This window comes from Colossoma macropomum, unplaced genomic scaffold, assembly GCF_904425465.1.
Source record: "Colossoma macropomum unplaced genomic scaffold, Colossoma_macropomum, whole genome shotgun sequence".
NCBI lineage: Eukaryota > Metazoa > Chordata > Actinopteri > Characiformes > Serrasalmidae > Colossoma > Colossoma macropomum.
This window is the reverse complement of record NW_023494791.1, coordinates 37,074,639-37,091,559: the sequence shown is the minus strand read 5'-3', so window position 1 is coordinate 37,091,559 and position 16,921 is coordinate 37,074,639. Positions and strand designations below refer to the sequence as shown.

Here is a 16,921-nt window from a genome sequence, read left to right as displayed (position 1 = left end):
TTTTGAGGACACAAATTAGTATATTGAGGCCACAAAATAATTAAGACCACAAAAGACCATACTGAGGCCATCAATGAATATATATTGAGGCCACAAATTAATATATTGAGGCCACAAATTAATATTTTGAGGCCTCAAAATAATAAATTGATGCCACAAATTCCTATATTGAGGCCACAAATTACCATATTAAGGCCACAAATTAATATACTGAGACCACAAATTACTAGAACTGAGGAAAAAATAATCACCATGTCACCTTAGCAGCTCCATAGGAACACCATCTGTTTATTAGTTGCACAGGTTATTTTGAGAAAAATCTTCCTCTCAAACTTGCTCTCTAGGAAGATGCTTTTGCAAAGCATCATGGGTGTTATAGTTTTACAATGCCTGCTCAAAGGTAATTGTTTTTTACCAATTAGCTTTCGGTACATGTTGAAAAACCACTACGTCAGTATCACTGCAAGATTCAAATTGGCCCATCATCCCACAAAGAACCAGCCTTGAGTGGTTCAGTGGTCAGGATATGACCATTGCTGAACCCCTTGATGTGGGCTAACCCAAACAGTGTAACAACAGGCTACAGTGTCTAACTGTAACCAGAAATGTAAATCTATAATGTAGGGGTTTCTAGTAAAGTGACTTGTGATTGTATATTACACAACATCAGGCTGTTTCTAGAGGCACAGTGAACAGAACCACATAAAAACATTTTGATCAAACCACTCTAAATGACTTTGATTACATTAATTATGCAGAAAATTTGAAAAATCATTGGAATTCCCCTTTAAGGGCCAAAATACACTGACTGGACAAACATGAAGAAATATGAACATTATAATGTTGGTTGTAGTTAGAATGTCCATAAAAAGAGCTGACAAACCATATTAATTTAAGAGAATGGGAAGAGAGCATAGTGTGTGTTTGCTTGTTTGCCCAGCTGCCATACTCTGGCTTTAAGAAAACAATTTAAAGCTCTAATTCTGTGATTGTTTTAAACAATAGAACATACATAAAATTATGTCATGATTCATAAGAGTTCCTAAATGCTTTTATGGTTACATACAAATCAAAAGTTATAACCAAAGTTATTTAATGTATTTCATTAGCCACATTTCTCTGATTACAGATTAGATTGTCAGAGAAAGATACTATGTAATTAGGCTATATAATCATAAAATTCAAAGCTGAGGTGTAAACAAAGCTAATATTCACATATAGAGAGCAAGGACAAATGATATGTCATACAGCATTTGTTAAGACACTTGATAAGTCCATTTATTCCTCCCAGAAGCCCCTCTTGTGGTGTAGGGCCTTTATGAGTTTAGCTCTTAGTGTTTCCTTGGTTTGGTACATGGGCAGCTGCAGGAGGGAATGGCAGGTAAGAGCCTCAGGCAGGTGGTCTTCGGTGGACATATACAGGGGGCAAACCCTCATCCTCACTTGGTCCATACCCAGAAAAGGCACTCGATCGAAGCCAGTCAAGAACACTGTAAAACAAAAAGAATGCAGTGCTTTTATAAGTATGGATGTTGTAGTGCTCACATGGATGGATACATGTAACAGATTACTGACTTTATTCATGCTATATTTGAAAATCTCGGTTTGTCTTCCACCATTGAATGGAAAGTTGGTTATTGGTCAGTTTCTGACCACAAGACCACTGTTGATTAGATATTGCTGGAGTTTTTTCACACGTCAGTATCATTGCTAGGTTGAGAGTGGGCCTCCACCCAAAAATATGCAACAAAGAGTGGCTCTATGGTCAGAAACTGACCACGAACTCAAATTTCTGTTTGTAGAATGAGAGAAATGACTCACAGAGGAAGGCTTTCTTGTCCTTGTCTGACAGTTCATCAAACACTTCCCAGAAAGAAATAATAGTTGGGTGTCTTGAATGGAACTCTCCTTTATAATGTGTGTTCTGTTTGACATAAAGAAACATAGATATACGTTTGTATATTTTCTCTGTTATGGTTAAAGAATAGCAATGTGTGGTTCATATATCAAAGAGCTGGTCCACCAGAACAAGTCAGAATCCATCACCTCCCAGATTGGATCTATTTTGGAGAATCCCATACCTTAATCACTTATTAACCAATTTCTGCCCAACTTTTTTAATTTTTAAATTTTCTTTATGACAGCAGTTCTTAGAGCTTAACTGGGCACAAATCTGATATTAAAATGCAAATTGGTTAAATTGTTTGACTACAGCATCCAATTTTCATTTTCTTGTTGTGCTTTTAGTCCTTGGGCAGAAATGGGTTAAATGTATGCATCAGTAAATATACAGTACTGCGCAAAGGTGGGTCCAAAACAACCACTCATTACAATTTATTCATTTTTCAGCATCAGGAAAAGAGCAGAAAACATATATTTAACAAAAAATTACACAGACATCATCAATCACAACAACTACATAATATGAAATAAATACAATTATTTATGTATATTACAACACCAATTCCAAAAAAGTTGGGACGCTGTGTAAAATGTAAATAAATGTAAATAAAAACAGAAAGCAATGATTTACAAATCTCATAGACCCATATTTCATTCATAATAGAACATAGAAAACATATCAGATGTTGAAAGTGAGACATTTTACCAGTTCATGAAAAACACATTTAACTCATTAAGAACTTGTTGGCAGCAACGCATCTCAAAAAAGTTGGGACAGGGGCAACAAAAGGCAGGAAAAGTGGTACTAATAAAAAACAGCTGGAGGAGCAGTTTGCAACTAACTCACATGACAATTTCAGGAAAATGTTCTTCTATGTAAAATTGCAAAGACTTTGTATATCTCACCATCTACAGTATATAATATAATCAAAAGATTCAGAGAATCTGGAGAAATCCCTCTATGCAAGGCACAAGGATGACGGTCAATATTAGATGCTCATGATCTCTGGGCCTTCAGACGGCATTGCATTGAAAACGGGTGTGATTCTGTACTGGAAATCACTGCATGGGCTCAGGAACACTTCCAGAAATCATTGTCTGTGAACACAGCTCGCTGCACAATCCACAAATGCAAGTTAAACCTGTATCATGCAAAGAAGAAGCCATATGTCAACCCGATCCAGGAACGCCGCCATGTTCTCTGAGCCAAAGCTCATTTAAAATGGACTGAGACAAAATGGAAAACTGTTCTGTGGTCAAATGAATCAAAATTTGAAGTTTTTTTTTTTAAATCACGGATGCCGAGTCCTGCTGACTCAAGAGAAGAGGGACCATCTGGCTTGTTATCCGCACACAGTTCAAAAGCCTGCATCTTTGATAGTATGGGGTTACATAAGTGTCTATGGCGTGGGCAGCTTACATATCTGGAAAGGCACTATCAATGCTGAACAGTATATAGAGGTTTTAGAACAACATATGCTCCCATTCAGTGTCTCTTTCAGGGAAGGCCTTGCATATTTCAGCAAGACAATAAACCACATACTGCATCCATCACAACAGCATGGCTTCACAGAAGAAGAGTCCGGTGCTGAACTGGCCTGCCTGCTGTCCAGACCTTTCACCAATAGAAAGCATTTGGCGCACCATGAAAGGAAAAATCCGACAAAGAAGACCCAGGACTGTTGAACAGCTAGAATCCTACATCTGACAAGAATGGGACATTTCTCTCCCAAAACTCCAGCAATTGGTCTCCTCATTTCCCAGACGTTCACAGACTGATGTTAAAAGAAGAGGGGATGCTACACAATTGTAGACACGGCCCTGTCCCAGCTTTTTTGAGATGCGTTGCTGCCATCAAGTTCTAAATGAGTTAATGTTTTTCATGAAATGGTAAAATGTCACACTTTCAACATCTGATATGTTTTCTATGTTCTACTGTGAATAAAATATGGGTCTATGAAATTTACAAAACACTGCATTCTGTTTTTATTTACATTTATTTACACTTTACACAGTGTCCCAACTTTTTTGGAATTGGGGTTGTACAAATCAGTATTCAGTGTGTCTGAAAGTGACTTTGCCTTTATTACGTCTTCCATTTTTTTTTGGGTGAATCACTTTTTTAGGTACCGTCACTACTCAGTATTGCAGAACCTCAACATTTAGAAACACAGCACTGGATCAAACTCTTCAAAGTCTTCTCATTGCTGTAATGTGGAGGTACTTTGGAGGAGACCCCACCTTTTTGAGTGTACTCCAGTCATATTCTTCTGTGCCCACCATCACTCCTCTCAGCTCCTCGGGCTGGAAGAACTCCACCATGTCTCGGTCACACACTTTGTAGAAGCCCCTCCTGAACTCCTCAAACACTCGCTCCACTGACTTGTTCATGGCGTAATCCACATAGGTGTCCACAAACTCCTTTCTGAAACACAGATAACAGCCAACAATGATAAAGAAATACTTCAGCTTCTGTCTGTTGCATCAGTAATGCATGGGCAAATAACCGCAGACAATATTTTTTATGCTTTTCCCTTTTGGAAATGGAAACTCAAAACACACTTATAACAGAAGCCAGTGAGTTGCTGCTAAAGGCAGTAAAAATGAAAGCGTAAGTAGTACTTTTTAAAAATAATTACTTTTTTAAACCGAAAATTGTACGCGTTTTCAAAACAATTAACAAACTTGTTTGAGCTTGTGACGACTTTCCCAGGCTCATTTGGATCCAGTTCGACCTCCTTGTCCTCCCAAATGATCTAAATATGTTAAAAGGAAAATATTAGCATAAAAACTAAATATTGTAGGAAACTTTTCGCAGCTATTTCAAACCTTTCGTACACACTACGAAAGACTCACTGTGAAACTCATGTCCATGCAATCAACATCTTCATCCCTGTAGTCCAGGATGTACTGCAAGCTCCTAATTACAGAACATAAAATAAGTATTGAACACACAGTTCTGCTTGCAAGGCACATACAACAGAAAACATCAATACTGAGAGAACACAAGGAGGACAAAGAAACGGCTGAGAGAATGATAATGAGGGTCTACATTACTTTGGTATCAAAGTTCTTACCTTCCAAGAACAGGACTAAACTCAGTCAGATCCTCCAGGGAAGGCTGGACATCAGCAAGCTTCTTGAACAGGGCTAAAGGAAAGGGCAGGTTCACTACACTGTTGTTGTTAAAGGCCAGACCACACAGGCATCCAAACAGAAAGTAGCGCTCCTCCTGTAAACTGGGCTGTAAGGAACAGAGATCAAAGCACAGACCAGAGATCTCAATATCAAGTCATAATACTCTTTGCCACCTTCATAATACAGTGGGCAAAATTTAACCAGGTACACAAACTATAATAAGCAGTACAAGTGGAACATAATGTTAGTGCCATTGCTGTGCTGAGGATGACCCACCACCCAAATAATATCTAATCAACAGCAATCCAGTGGTCAGAAAGTGGTCAATGATGAATGGAGTAGATGGTTGCTGATAAAGCAACAGATGGGCTACAGTCTGTAGCTGTCCATTTATTTAAAGGCGGATGGAGCTCATAAAGTGGCCAGTGAGTGGACCTACAAGGCAGGTGTTTCTAATAAAGTGGATGCTGAGATGCTGAGTTTGTTAATCATTCAAAATCATGTCTTTGTCTTACCTCAGCAGGAAACCAGATCAGTGTTTTTGTGTCGTTGTACATGAACATTTTGGATTCTGGTTCCAACAAAGTGCGAAATGCATTGAGAAAGAAGTCTCTCTTATTAACGTCTGTCTTTTCATACTTCTCAGAGTACACCACCTGTTTATTGACCACAAAAACACATTGCATTGTATATTACTTCAAGTGAAATACGTCCCTGAGAACTTTAACTTCAGGTTTGAGAATAAACTTGGATCAACAAATCTGGCTGCAATGTCTGACTAATCTATTTGTTTAAACTATTAACCTATTAACCTGTAAGTAATTGAACTACAGCCAGGGCTATAAATATTCGGATATTGTTATTTTAGCTGTCTACCACAGCACAGAGTTGACATCAAAAGTAATTGGACATTTGGCTGCTCAGCTGTTCCCTGACTGGGTGTGTGTTATTCCCTCCTTATGTCACATAAGTAGATAAAAGGTCTAGTGTGGCTCAGAAGATCTCTTTCCCTAGTGAAGAACAAACCCCTTTACAACAGTTGGTCAGATCAAGAACACTGTCCAGGAGGTCAGCCTACCTGTGTCAAAGGTAACAGTCAAGAAAATACTTTACCAGACTAAATACAGAAGGTTTTTCACAAGATGTAAACCATTGGTAAGCCTCAAAAACGGCAAGACCAGATTAGAGTTTGACATAAAAAAGCCTCTATAGTTCTAGCACAACATCTTTAAGGCAAACAAGTGGGATGTTCTTTAATAGGGAAGTCAATCAACTGACCTCAATCTAATCAAGCATGCATTTCACTTACTGAAGGCAAAACTGAAACACCCTAAGAAATAGCAGGGACTGAAGACAACTGCAGTAAACTCCTGACAGAGCGTCACTTGGGAAGAAACCCAGCACCTGGTGATGTCTATGAGTTCCAGACTTCAGGTAGTCATTGACTGCAAAGGACTTGCAATCGAGCATTAAAAATGACAGATCCAGCTGAAAATCTGTGTTTTGGGCTCACATGCAATATTTATTGGGTATCAACTCCTATATGCTGTGGTAGACTAGTAAAATAACAATAAATTTGTCCTATACCTCTGGATCAGACTGTAAAGACAGTTGAACAGAACTGGTTTTAAATGGCCGTCAACGAGTGGAAAAGTACTTCTAAGTGACGTGAACATACACAGTACATGAAATGTTTGCATCCAGTTTGATGTATTTGGATGAGCTGGCCGTACCTGGAGCCAACCTTTCAGAGCGCTCTCATCAGCAGCTCTCAATTGACTGAAACAGTCCTCCAGGAGCGCAGTGCGTCTCAACTCCAGCCTGAAGACCTCCTACAGTTACGGCATTGGTATACCAAAGGAGAACATTAGTAAGGTAATGCAGGGTCATCTGAGATAAGACAGTAAATTCACAGAGAACGAAACATACCCTAACTTTTCTCAGTTTTAGACGGCTGCATTTGGCCTCCAGGTTAAAGATGCAAGGACTGGAGTTCAGAATTTGCAGGATGTGCTGCAAATTAAGGTTACAGTGCTCAAAATTGTGATCTAACATATTCAAATTCAGGTTGCTCTTAAATGCATAGAACACCCACCTCTAGATGCCTTTTTTCTTTTAACACTAAAAACCAATCACTCATATAAAGCAAGTCCTGAGTAAGAGCTTCCAACTGTGGTTAAAGAAAAACATACAACCATTAGACGTTTCCAGAATTACGACCCATGATGTTCACAATAGTGGACAGACTTACTAACTTCATGCCATAACTGAATGAACAAGCACAAATACAGTACCAGCAAAACCATTACAAAATATAAATGCAACATTCTCACCAACTCAAGCAGATCATTGACCTCATAGATAATGAAGTCCCTGGATGCCATTTCTCTTTGGCTTTTACAGAACGCCTGTAGAGTAAAAATGAGTCAAACAAGTCAAATAAAGTAAAATGATATATTAACCTTTTGCAATTTAAAGATCATGAATTCATCTCGTAAGAACACCGGACAAACAATTAGTCACCTGTGACTGAAGTGCACCTAATAGCGTGTAATACCTCAATGAGCACGAATAACAATTTGGTTTCTGGGTGTAGGTGACATCCATGTTCAGCCACTCTTGCATCAAAGAATTGCACAGTTCGGCCAGATTTCGTGGATGCCTTCCTTGGCATCTTACTCGTTGTTCCAGGCAGTCCCTACAGATTTTCAAGAGGATTCAAATCTGGGGATTTCGCGGGCCACTTCAGATGTGTGAATGCTCATGAATGTTCATCATGCCAATCAGTCACATTTGCAGCCCTGTGAAGAATTCTTGGAATACAGGGGTAGGAAGGTAATGTTCCTCGGTAAGATAAAAAGGCAAAACCTGGTTGTCCAGTAGCTCAATATAGGCAGTATGATTCAGATTTACTGTCAACCAAAAGACCCATTTTCGTGTAATTAAAACACCCCCAGAACATCACAGAGCCTCCATCACGCAGTCCTCATTGCAGGCTTCCTGAGCTCAATGATGAACATGAAGCCTAGCATTATTCACAAACAGAAAGAAACGAGATTCATCTAACCAGATAATACGTTTCCAGTCATGAACAGTCCAATTTTTGTGTCTCCTTGCCCACTGTAACCGGGCAACTTCATGAGCAGAAGTGAACAAAGGCCTCTTGCGTGCCACTCTGCTCCATATGTTGATGGCATGCAGTTCCCTGCAGAGAGTTCTTTCAGAAATTGGTTGTGAAGGACTTGCCTGGAAGTGAAGCGATTTTTATTCACAAGCCATGAAACACGCCGGCGGTCCCTGTCCAATTCTGATCAGAATTTTCTGTAGACTGGGATTTTTGCCACTGCTGGTAGACCCGTATGACCGTGCGTTTTGATAGCCTTTGGCACACCCAAATGCAATCATTCCTTTTTGCCAATCATTAACATCTGCTTTGCGACCCATTTTCCACACATCGAACAAGACATTTACTGCACTGTATCACCTTTTCTCAATCTATGAATCCCATCACTCACCCCCGTAAGTATTTATAGCCCGATCATCCTCGTGAATCACCATCTGCAGGTGCCTGACTAGTTTTTTGTCCGGGGAGCACAGTGCATAATGTCTAATCTTCTTATCTGCTGCTTTTGTTGTGTTAAATGTAGAACAGAGTCTAAAATTAACTACTGTTTTGTTCCTCATTTAACACACCCATGGTGAGAAGGAATGACAATGGAGTTTGACATTAATGTCGACTATGATTCACCTTATAGAGCATCTGCAGGACTCGCACACATTTCTTCAGAAACCTGAAATACATTTTTTGTCGTTGGTCAAACGCCATCTTCGATATGAAGTATACAGAGGGTTTGTGGAACAGCTCCACCAAGGGTTTAAAGAAGTCATCAGGGAGCTCAGACCAGTAGTTCTCTGAAAACATACCAAAATGTGAAACCACACAGTGTATCTCCTTCTTCACTCACCACAGAAGTTTGAAGGATATAACATCCTAATAGCACTTACCCAAAACCTGGAGCATGCAAGGTTGCAGCTTTAAGATGGCAGAGGCCAATTCAGCAGTTAGTTTTGTTTCATGCAGATCTTTGTTCAGCACTCTGAGGAGCTCGGGCAGGATGAGGTAAACTCTCAGAGCTTCAGCACCAAGAGCAGTGCAGCCCAAAGAGGGGAGCAGATCCTTCTCCACAATCTTCTCTATCTGAAGAAAAGCACCACAAAATATCAATCCTGTTTTACAGTAATCATGAAATGAAAGTTCTTTGCCTGTTTTGGAGGTCCCTTAGATTATTTTTCTCCAAAATTGTTGATAACAATAATAATGTTCCAGTAATATTGCACTGGATTCACAAAAACTGGATTTTCATCTTTGCAAGTGAAAAATTATTATTATTAATTTTTAACATGGACGAATGCTATTTGTTATTGTTGTCACGCATCCCTCCAGCCATGACTCTCAGAACTCCAACTCCCAGAACCCTCTGGATGAACATGTGACGTCAAGGTCACCTGGGTCCACCTACCAAAGATCAGCTTCCCCTGACTATTGATGTGTTTCGCCTGTTTATTCTATCATGTCACTAGATCCAGTTAGTTAATAAGCCCGGACTGTAGGCTAGGCTAGTTTTGAGGTATTGCCACTTTCGTAGAGCTACTGAGTGTTCTTGTCTTTGTTCTGATCTACTTTTGTGCATCTGACTCATTGTTTGTATTTTAGACTGTTCTTTTTGCCTGTGACCCTTTTTGGACTTTGGTTGCCTGGATTTATTTTTGTTATGCTTGTATATTGTTCGCTCATTTTGGTTTTGACCTTCGCCTGTTTTTTGACCTCAATTGTGGATTTTGGACAAACTACTAAAGCCTCTTTTTCACGTTTTAACTGCACCTGTCTGACTCGTTACAATTGTGGCGGTTGTACACTGTTTTTTGAAATCAGTATGTTTGTATCTCAATGCAGCCATCTTGTCTGAGTTGTTCTCACCCTCTTAAGGGGTTCCCACTCCTGCTCTTTCCTCCTCATCGCTCGCTAGCAGCTCAACACCATGCATTTCACACGCAGAGAGACAATAATCTGGACATGGAAAATTATTGTATTTGATTATGTTACTTAACAATTTCTAGGTGCAATCCATTCTGCCAGTGGACTGACCACTAGGTAACCACTGGGACTGCTGAAAGAGACTATAGTAATTGCTGCCACTTTTCTACCTATATCAAACATTAAAGACATTAAAGCCTGATCAATAATGAAACATGTATATCATACTTTCTGTTTGTAAACTAAGGGCTGATATTGATATTCTTTGTTGCCATTTTAGCATTTTTTCAACTATACCTTTGATCATGTATATTATGATGTACTTTGCCACACTCTTAAACCAGAGTTCTTAAAAACTTTTTCAGACAGGTACTGAGGACAGGGACTGGGCACTGGCCCCACTTGCCTGGTCAGTAATCAATCCCTGCAAGAAGGTTGAGTTCTTGATGTAAACATTTACACAGCACTTACACTTAGCTGTTAGCTTTGAAGAACAATGCCAGTACAGTAACATGGAACAAGAGCAAGTTGAAAAGTCCTGAATTGCTTCTTAATTTCTTTAAGTGTTTTTGTGTGTAACATCCTGTGTTGTCCTTCTTTGTTTTTCCTTGTTTCTGTCTGTGTGTGCCTTTATCTTCCCTCATGTGTCGTGGTCCATATACTTCTGATTACATCTGCTTTTGTTGTTTAGGTCTGTCTCCTCCGCAGTCATCTGTCCCACCCATGTGTAGTCTGTAGCCCTGCCCTCTTGTTAGTCCCAGGTGTTTCTCATGTGTTCTTAGTCTGTTTATTGCCCTTGGTTTGTTCTTTACTTCGCATTGTTTGTAGTGTGTTTTACTGATTCATAGTTTGAGTAGTATGTATTTTGTTCTCTGTCCTTTGCTTTTGGTGGTTCTTTTCATTTCTTTAGTGCTTTCCTTGTTTTGCTTTTCTTTTGTTTCTGGTTCTTTCTTTGCTACTTTCTCCATGGACAACAATAAACCTGTTAGCTTGCACTTGCATCCTGCCTTCTCATCTCCTTTGGCTTCCAACACATTACATTGTGAGTCTTGAGTGTTTTGGGGCTGCTTTACCTCCAACAACACCTTTTCCTTCTGAGCTAACCGCTCAAAAGCAGTTCTCACTGATTCCATATCCAAACCAGAGAAGCTTGTAGAAGTTTGATAATGTCCATCACAACTACGTAGAAACAGAGATGCACACACATGAAATAACTGCACACTTTCAGTAGCATTTAACCAGTTTTTGGATTTAAGGTTTTAACCGTGTTGTATTAATTATGGCTGAAGTACCTTTTCTTAATGAAGCTCCCATTCAGACATTCAGCAGATGAGAACACTGTTTTAATTTCTCTAAATGTTAAAAATAAAAAACAAATCAATACACTGTCATAAATCACAATAAGCGAATCTGTCAAGTAACACATCAGTTCAGTTCTGCTCATAATGTCGGCTAATGTTCACTTGATATTTGCTATGTAATTGTTTTTTGGGTCAGTATGGTCAGGAAATATGTATGTAATGGAGATATGTTTTTTATCATTTAATTAATAATGTGAATGTCTTCAAATCAATTTCACGTAAACACTCACTTCTTGATCATCCTCCACTGATTTGAGTCACACTCAGATATCCATCTGTCAATCATTTGGTCCCCTAACATTAAAATCCCTCTCCCTCGGTTCGATTCCGGGTGCACTGAGCTATTATCAGCTTCCTAGGGACAGAATTCCAAACAGACCCTCCAGTCAATATGCAAGCTTTCATTTGTTAATAGTTTGAGCAATAATACCACATCTTACCTGCTGAGAGCACAAGACGAAGGAAAGGTTCCCACCAGCAACGATCTGCTCAACTGATTTGTCATGATTCGTCTCTGCACATTAAACATGGCATCATTTGTTAATTCTGAGCTTGCAAGGTATAAACTGTTAACTGTATACACTGTATACTGTAAATTCTAACTAGCACTGCCGTGATGCTGATGTAGGAGCTTCATGTTAGCATGTGTTGTGTTGGTATGTTGGATCAGACACAGCAGTACTGCTGTAGTTGTTAAACACTGTGTCCACTCACTGTCCATTCGATTAGACACACCGACCTTGCTGGTCCACCTTGTAGATGTAAAGTTAGAGATGATATCTCATCTTTATCTTTACAGAGTGTCCTACTAAGAGGTTGGTAATTACCTGGTGGCAGGTGTACAGGAAGTGGCACACACTGATTGGTTCGCTGTCCATTTCCCAGCTGTCCCTGTTCTCCACATCCAAATGAATAGATTGTTTTTGATGATTCAACCAGCGCCAGAGTGTGATGTCTTAAATTCATGGGCAGATAATAAGTGAACTCTCAAGCTTCACAGTACACTCTGTAAGTAACTGGACAGTGACTTTGAGATTCAATGGCAAAATATCAGCTTTTGTTTAATCGTATATGAATGAGGCAGACAAGAATCACAATCTCATTTCAGGGTAGCAAAGTTACCTCGAAAAGTGAATATAACCTTATAACTAAATATAACTAAATAGGAGTACTGATTTTCCAAACTCATGAAGGCCTACTTTACTCTTTGCTGCTCCTGATCTTAAGAAACAACAGACTTCTGATGCAAAGGCCACATTTAGAATCAATTCTAGATCAATTTCTTAGCTCTCTTGGTGCAAATATGTAGATAAGACTTATCAATATAAAAATGAGACATACATGTATGCATAAGACATACACTATATGGCCAAAAGTATGTGGACACCCCTCCTATTTATTGGGTTCAGATGTTTCAGCCATACTCATTGCTAACAGGGGTACAAATCAAGCATACAGCCATACAATCTCCATAGACAAACACTGGCATTAGAATCTGTGACTTTAAACATGACACTGTCGTAGGATGTCACCTTTGCCACAAGTAAGTTTGTGAAATTTCTGTAAATGCTATTACTGTGGAATGGATGAGTATAGGAGCAACAACAGCTCAGCCACAAAGCGGTAGACCACGCAGTGGGGCCGCCAAGTGCCGAAGCATGTATAAATCGCCTATTCTCTGTTGCATCACCAACTACAGAGTTCCAAACTGCCTCTGGAAGCAACGTCACTATGCGCAAAACCAAGTGTTGGCTGGAGTGGTGTAAAGCATGCCAAAACTGGACTCTGGAGCAGTGGAAATGTGTTCTTTGGAGTGATGAATCACACTTCACTATCTGGCTGTCTGATGAACAAATATGGCTTTGACAGATGCCATGAAAATGCTACCTGAATGAATAAGGCTGGCAGTTAAGTTTGGTGGAGTTGGAATAATGGTCTGGGGCTGTTTTTTCAGGGGTTTGGGCCCCTTAGTTCCAGCGATGAGAAATGTTAATGTTGAACAAAACATCTAAATAACTACTGACAAATAGTTTGCAATATTTAGATACTTACTAAAGTTATTGTTGTATATAAAAAAAACAAGATTTGCTAACAAGGCAAGTGATTCCAAACTTTTGAATAGTAGTGTATATGTAAGCAAATCAAATCTACCTTCCACAGGTGATCTGGGACACCTTTGACCCCCAGAGTTCACCCACCACTCTAGGTCGGTGTTCATCTCTGAAGGAGTTATGTCCAAGCTGCCCATAACGACCCGATCCAAAAGTGAAAACAGTTCCTCCCTGAGGAAAAATAATAAAAGCATCATACAGCAACGGTTTCTCAACAATTAAATGTAACTTGCACTAAACAAAAAATAGAAAATAGATGACACTTCATCAGACATTATATCAGTGTGGTTAACAATGTGCAGTATGTAGTTAAATTATACTCATTTTCAGTTGTGATACCTTTGACAAAGTGGCAGTGTGCTCCTCTCCACATGAGATGAAGACTGTTTTCTTGAAGCTCAGGTTATTCACACAGGCTGGAATGTATCTGTCTGTGGGAGGAAGTCAAATAGTGCTAAAGCAGTACTGCATCAAGCGTCTTAGAGAGTAAGATCTCTAATTAATATATGCAGATACACTGACTGGCCACTTCATTAAGTTTACCTACCTCGCTTCTATATTCTTCATCTATTTTATCAGGTCCAATTATCATACTACAATTACAGACTGTAGTCCATCTGTTTCTCTGCATACTTTATTGGCCCCTTTTACTCTGTTCTTCAATGGTCAGGACCCTGACAGGACCACCACAGAGCGGGCACTATTTGGGTCGTGGCTCATTCTCAGCACTGCAGTGACACTGATGTGGTGGTAGTGAGGGTGTGTTGTGCTGGTACGAGTGGATCAGACACAGCTGTGCTTTTGAACACTGTGTCCACTCGCTGTCCACTCCATTAGACACTCCTATCTTGTTGGTCCACCTTGTAGATGTAAAGTCAGAGATGACAGCTTGCTTGCTGCACAGTTTGTGTTGGTCATCCTCTAATCCTTCATCAGTGGTCACAGGATGTCTGAAAATTTTTGGTTGGTGGGCTATTCTCAGTCCAGCAGTGACACTGAGGTGTTTAAAACTCCAGCGGCACTGCTGTGTCTGATCTACTCATACCAGCACAGCACACAATAATACACCATCACCATGTCAGTGTCACTGCAGTGCTGAGAATGATCTACCACCCAAATAATACCTGCTCTGTGGTGGTCCTGTTCTTCAAAATATGCAGAGGACTTCAGACTACATCAGAACTACACTTACACCTATGTGGTAAGTGGAGCTGATAAAGTGGACAATGAGTGTGGATACATTGTAGGTGCATATATATGCCCCACCTTCAGTGTCCCCCAGGCCCAGCTGTCCAGCGCTGTTCCTGCCCCATCCGAACACAGATCCAGAGAGAGAAAGGGCGAAGCTGTGGTCTCCCCCAGCGCTGATCTGAGCCAGCGGGATCCCACACAGAGACTTGAGGGGCTGAGGAGACAGAAAGCTGGGCTCACCTTTCCCCAAACCCAGCTGACCACTGGAGTTCTGACCCCATGTGAACAACTGACCATCTGAGAGAGGACAAAAAGAAACATAATTCCATCATATCCCAATGCCACCAGCTTAAATCCAGAGTCTTCTTAATGTCAACACAACAGGGTATTTCAAACTCAGGCATGAGAAACAAAACAAAACTGGCATGTCCAGATATGTGTCTTATGTTTGTCAGCTGTAATCTAACACCACAGGCCTCTATCAGATCACCTACAGGGAAATGAAAGTTAGCCCTGCAGTATGCGTGGCTGTGCTTTGGCCCAAGAATGAATCAGATAGCGGCTTCTCACATGAATCAGATAATGAGGTCTGAACAGTGTCTTCACAAGCATGAATGTTTAAGCAATGTTGGACATTAGATGACTTTATTCTGCAGTTTACACTGAACAGTGATGTGCTTACCGTGGGTTAGTGCCATGCAGTGCTGGTCTCCACATACAGCCATGAATTACATTCCTACCGGAGAGCTCTTTGAGGGGGCTGTGAAAACAGTAATAATATAAAGTATTATTACCATGAAAAATATTTGTGATAGTATTATATGTAGTAATATTACATATAATATCACAATAAAGCTAAACAATAAAACACTCCTTGCACGCATGTTTAAACATTTATTTTTTCATTCCAAAATATTTACCTATAACAAAATGTATTAACACACACACACACACAAACACACACTATATACATATAATTACATTAACAAAAGGGCGGTCTCTGACTTTTTCACAGTACTGCATACTACATTGTATAATATTTTTTAAAATTCATTGTTTCTTCAAATGGTTATATTTATTATATTTAATTCTCATTTAATGTCTAATATAATAATAATAAGAAGAAGAAGAAGAAGAAGAAGAAGAGATGATGATGAAGAAGAGGAGTAGAGATTATATTATTATTATTATTATTAATAATAATAATAATAATAATAATAATAATATAGAGACATACCTGCACTGGTTATATTTGTCCATCCAAAACGTTCTGCCTGCATATGTGAGAAGAACTGCTTGAGCTTCTCCGCAGCTCATCAGTCTGATCTTGTCTTTCAGCTCCAGATTCTCTGAGATAAAGACAGAAAGGCTGACAGTGAGATTCAGCTTCATTCACTCAGTGCTCCATGTCCACTCCACTGTCCTGCTCACTTTAAAAAGATGGTTCTTCAAGGGGTCTTTAGTAAAGAGATTGATTCTATTTAGAACCATGAGTTCTATATAGAACCATTTGCATGCTTAAATGTGCTTTTCGTGGTTTAAACCGTTCTTCATATTGATTTAGAATGTGTTGTGTGTTTGAATATATGTGTATAGTTACAAGCTTGACATCGTAACAACAGAAGAACCATTTTTGGTGCTATGTAGAACCATTTTCAAAAGGTTCTGTATTGAACCATATACAACACATTTACCATTAATATGAAGAACTATTTCACACTGCAAAGAACATTTAAGCATGCAAATGGTTCTATACAGAACTCAGGGTTCTACATAGAACCATCGCCTTTACTAAAAACCCTTGAATAGCCAACTTTTTTAAGTGTGTGCCTCAGACATACTCAGCCTGCCGCACTGCAGTCCGCCAGCAGGGGGCACTCTGATAACGGACACATTCCCCTCTCCGCGCACGAAGCCCGCCAGCCCCTTTCCGGGCGCGAGCTGCTTGATTCTGGATTTTGGAGAACAGAAGAAAACACCCGAAGTGGTCTTCTTCACTCCGTCAGGCTTGACCAGCCCAAAGCCCGCTCTGACATCATCTCCCCAGTAGCAGAACATCTCCGCGTGAAAGTTCTGTAGATTCAGTCTGCAGCGCTCTGAGGCTCGCGCGCCGGGCTCCTGTTACTAGGGCTGCTGCTGCTGCTGCTGTGACGAATAGGCGCGCGAGCTGACAGGAAAACGAA

The 16,921-nt window shown here is 39.8% G+C and overlaps 1 protein-coding gene across 1 annotated transcript; it reads right to left on the bottom strand.

Moving 5' to 3' along the window:
- Window positions 1-321: 321 nt before the first annotated feature.
- On the bottom strand, window positions 322-16,865 carry herc5.1 (HECT and RLD domain containing E3 ubiquitin protein ligase 5.1). The gene is made up of 24 exons (XM_036575296.1): window positions 16,580-16,865; window positions 15,976-16,087; window positions 15,421-15,455; window positions 14,814-15,035; window positions 13,887-13,978; window positions 13,588-13,718; window positions 12,264-12,391; window positions 11,877-11,950; window positions 11,667-11,791; window positions 11,368-11,427; window positions 11,149-11,254; window positions 9,046-9,238; window positions 8,789-8,952; window positions 7,374-7,448; window positions 7,136-7,210; window positions 6,970-7,053; window positions 6,774-6,872; window positions 5,556-5,696; window positions 4,980-5,146; window positions 4,759-4,822; window positions 4,588-4,658; window positions 4,144-4,327; window positions 1,822-1,924; window positions 322-1,490 (listed from the first exon to the last, which is right to left on the bottom strand). Exons 1-24 carry the CDS (start codon window positions 16,794-16,796, stop codon window positions 1,279-1,281), a joined length of 2,934 nt encoding a protein of 977 aa, XP_036431189.1. The 5' UTR covers window positions 16,797-16,865; the 3' UTR covers window positions 322-1,278.
- Window positions 16,866-16,921: the final 56 nt, after the last annotated feature.

Bases quoted from the DNA above. Each gene is read 5' to 3' on its own strand.
- herc5.1 (XM_036575296.1), bottom strand. From the start codon at position 16,796: ATGTTCTGCTACTGGGGAGATGATGTCAGAGCGGGCTTTGGGCTGGTC. The intron at 7,211-7,373 runs GTGAGAATGTTG...CTTTAACCACAG, and splicing joins TCAATGATCTGCTTGAGTTG to TTGGAAGCTCTTACTCAGGA. The intron at 4,659-4,758 runs GTGAGTCTTTCG...TAACATATTTAG, and splicing joins GCATGGACATGAGTTTCACA to ATCATTTGGGAGGACAAGGA.